The sequence below is a fragment of the Sphaeroforma arctica genome (assembly GCF_001186125.1).
Source record: "Sphaeroforma arctica JP610 unplaced genomic scaffold supercont1.589, whole genome shotgun sequence".
NCBI lineage: Eukaryota > Ichthyosporea > Ichthyophonida > Sphaeroforma > Sphaeroforma arctica.
This window is the reverse complement of record NW_014039969.1, coordinates 28,223-31,190: the sequence shown is the minus strand read 5'-3', so window position 1 is coordinate 31,190 and position 2,968 is coordinate 28,223. Positions and strand designations below refer to the sequence as shown.

At 41.2% G+C, this 2,968-nt stretch overlaps 1 protein-coding gene across 1 annotated transcript; it reads right to left on the bottom strand.

Moving 5' to 3' along the window:
• Nucleotides 1-346: 346 nt before the first annotated feature.
• SARC_07430 (hypothetical protein) lies at nt 347-1,452 on the bottom strand. The gene has a single exon (XM_014298631.1). The coding sequence runs from the start codon at nt 860-862 to the stop codon at nt 404-406; it is 459 nt and encodes a 152-aa protein (XP_014154106.1). The 5' UTR covers nt 863-1,452; the 3' UTR covers nt 347-403.
• Between the last annotated feature and the right edge of the window lie 1,516 nt (nt 1,453-2,968).

The following is a 2,968-nucleotide window of genomic DNA, read 5'->3' as shown; positions in this document are numbered from 1 at the left end:
TATACATCAGCGCTTTCTAAATTATTAGTATTAGTCGAGAACAGGCGGTGTGTCCTTTGAACGACGATCACCAAGTTCAATTTCAAAGCAGATCAATCTCCTATATGTTTAATAGTTATTCCGATCGAACTCTCTAGTGGTATGCTGACCTATCCTTTTATACTGCTACATATACCCTATTCTAAACACTTCGCACGCACCTTCTCCCGTGCCACTGGTCCCTCTAACCGACCCTCGTGATCCATAATTGTAGGAGTTGTCGGAAGTGGCATGAAAGAAGGTACGAAGATATTACGCATACAGATTAATGTACTACAGAAAGATAGGTCAGCATACCACTACGGAGCTCGACTGTAATGGAAATCAAATACTGAACTTGGTCTCGTTCACGTCGAATTTTAATCTACATTTCTATTATACTATGCTCACCTTCAGTCCAGAAATCTGGCATATTTGTGTTGCACTGTAGGCGGACAATGATGCGGCGGACGTACCCCATATCGAGACGGTTTGCTCTTGTGAGCAGGCCAAGCCCTTGACGTTGATCGCTGAATGGGTAGAAGTCACACCACAACAGATAGTGCGCAGGGGTGTAAACTCGGCGTCGAGTGGTTACCTGCATCGGTTTGCTGCCCGTACTGGGTCGGAAGAAACAGACTGTGATCTCGACAGTCTGATAAATTCCAACATCCAGGATTTGTAAAGGTGTCTCAAGTGCTACCCAGAACTCTCTATGCTGACCCGGTCCCGTTGGTACCTTAAGGCTGTACTTCTGATCGTACAGAACTTGCCTCGAATCTGAGAGTTCTATCTCCAAAAGACCCGGCGACAAAAAGTCTAAGGCCGCAAAGTTAATTGGCATGCTTACAGTCCAAAAACGACCAATTCGTCGTATTTGCAAGTAAAGCCTATTGGCAAGTAGTATGTAGCGGTATGTAATGCCCAAATGTCGAACTTCATCATTTACTCGTGGTTGGAGCCTGCTTGCATGGTCTTCAAATTCGTCTGGTCAGTCTTGCTAATTTGTCAACGACGGCGGGTGACAGCACGAGACAAAGAAAATCATCGGATCCAAATACAAAACGTTAATTGGAGAGGTCTTTCGCCAGCTGTAATGGCAAAACACAACATCACAACACGATAATCGTGTATTCTCGCGCCGCCCCTACTTTATTTTTAGAATATTTATACACATGACATAGTACATCTATAATGGCAATAATTTGCAACAGCCACAGCCAACATTCAGCAATATCATGCAGTTCGCACGCGTATTGTCATTAGTGATTGCTTGACCGGTAATTAAATTGGATTCATCGAATTGACGGAACATGCGACGACACTAAAATGAGGAAATATTCCGAACTCTCTATATTTGATAAATACTCTATCTTCTGCATCGAAATTCTGAAGAAGACTAATGCGAGTACCTAACTAGTGCTCGACCATTGTCCAGTACAAGCCTGACACTGACAGCCGAACGGCAGTGAGACGGTGGGGCCGAATTAGATTGATCAAGCTCAATGTGGTGTCGGACAAACTGCAAATTTTAAATTCTAAGACCGGTTTCATACTTTCATAGTTTCATTGTTATCTAAAATCATGTTGCAGGATTTTTGTCAATCATCTAGCACAAATGCAACTTTCACACGTGTGATTAAAATAGCACCAACAGGAGGTACAATTCGTTAATACAAGTATTAATACACAGCATACGAAGTGCTCATCGCAGACGCGTTGGATTGCATTGTTTCAACAATTTTCGCAATATGAAGCATATTGGGCCTATTGCATAAACAACGTAGACTGAGACACGATAGCAGAGACCATGACGGAAAACCACCTATCCTCGTGTATAAAAAGCATATGCGTATCCGGTAACAATTTGTGTTCTGCAAGCTACGAACAAAAATAATAAATGCTACCACTCATGGGCGAGAAAATCTGGTTTATCCCAGGCTCCCAGTACGCTGACACTGCAATACATTCACGACCCTCTGGAGTGGTTTAAGGGTATCGAGCGGAAATTACAAGGTTGTCGTAGCGGAAATCGTAATTTTATATCGAAACCCCAATCCAGAGGGCCGTGTCCTCTGTCCATACCAACTCTAAATAGTAAAATACTCGTAAATCATGTTTTTTTAAATAGAGCCAACTGATATCACCAGTCCATACGAATCGTAGTACGTCAATTTGGCCTGGATTGCTAGAATTTTTGATAATTTGTGTTTTGACTGTAAACATCGTAAAATCGATTATCCCTCTGAATGCCTTCGGAACGTAGGCATCCTGAAAAAAGTTGGTAATAAAATTTCATTGGATAAAGTTTTGAATATTCAGGAGTTTTTATCAATTCCTAATTTGTTTTCCTGAACTTGTGAAATCCAGTCCTAAAACTATTAGGAAATACAACCGAAACTAGATCCAAAACTGCGCCTGTGATATTGTACATTTCTCCGTCATTTTAATTATTTTTTTTCAAAAGGGAACTTTTAGTGTACTTTCTTGTCTATTTTAGAAGGCTGTTCATACAATGTATAAAACATACTTGCCGTTGTATCATACATACTTGCCATTTTCGAAATAAATAATATTATCCCTATGACTTTCTGCTCAAGTGTTTATATTGAGATTTGTTAAGACTGCGACCACTATAACTGCGACCGGGTCTTGCGACCACTAAGTCTGCCGCTCTCGCCTGCGACTCGTCTTAAGTCTGAGGCACTCGCCTGCGACCACTAAGTCTGACGCTGTTGCCTGCGACCTGACGCTGTGATGTATATGCCTGCCATTAACATATTGACAACATGTTTGCTTTCAATATCTACTCCTGTCTTTAACGCACCAATTATAAGCCAATTATGTGGCTTACACATGTACACTTGGCTTTGATAAATGCAATGTAATCTATAAATAAATAAATAAAAACAGCAGGATCTCCGCTTTAATGCAGACGTTTGACCCTACA

Excerpts from the sequence above, each read along its gene's own strand:
- SARC_07430 (XM_014298631.1), bottom strand. The coding sequence starts at position 862 with ATGCCAATTAACTTTGCGGCCTTAGACTTTTTGTCGCCGGGTCTTTTG.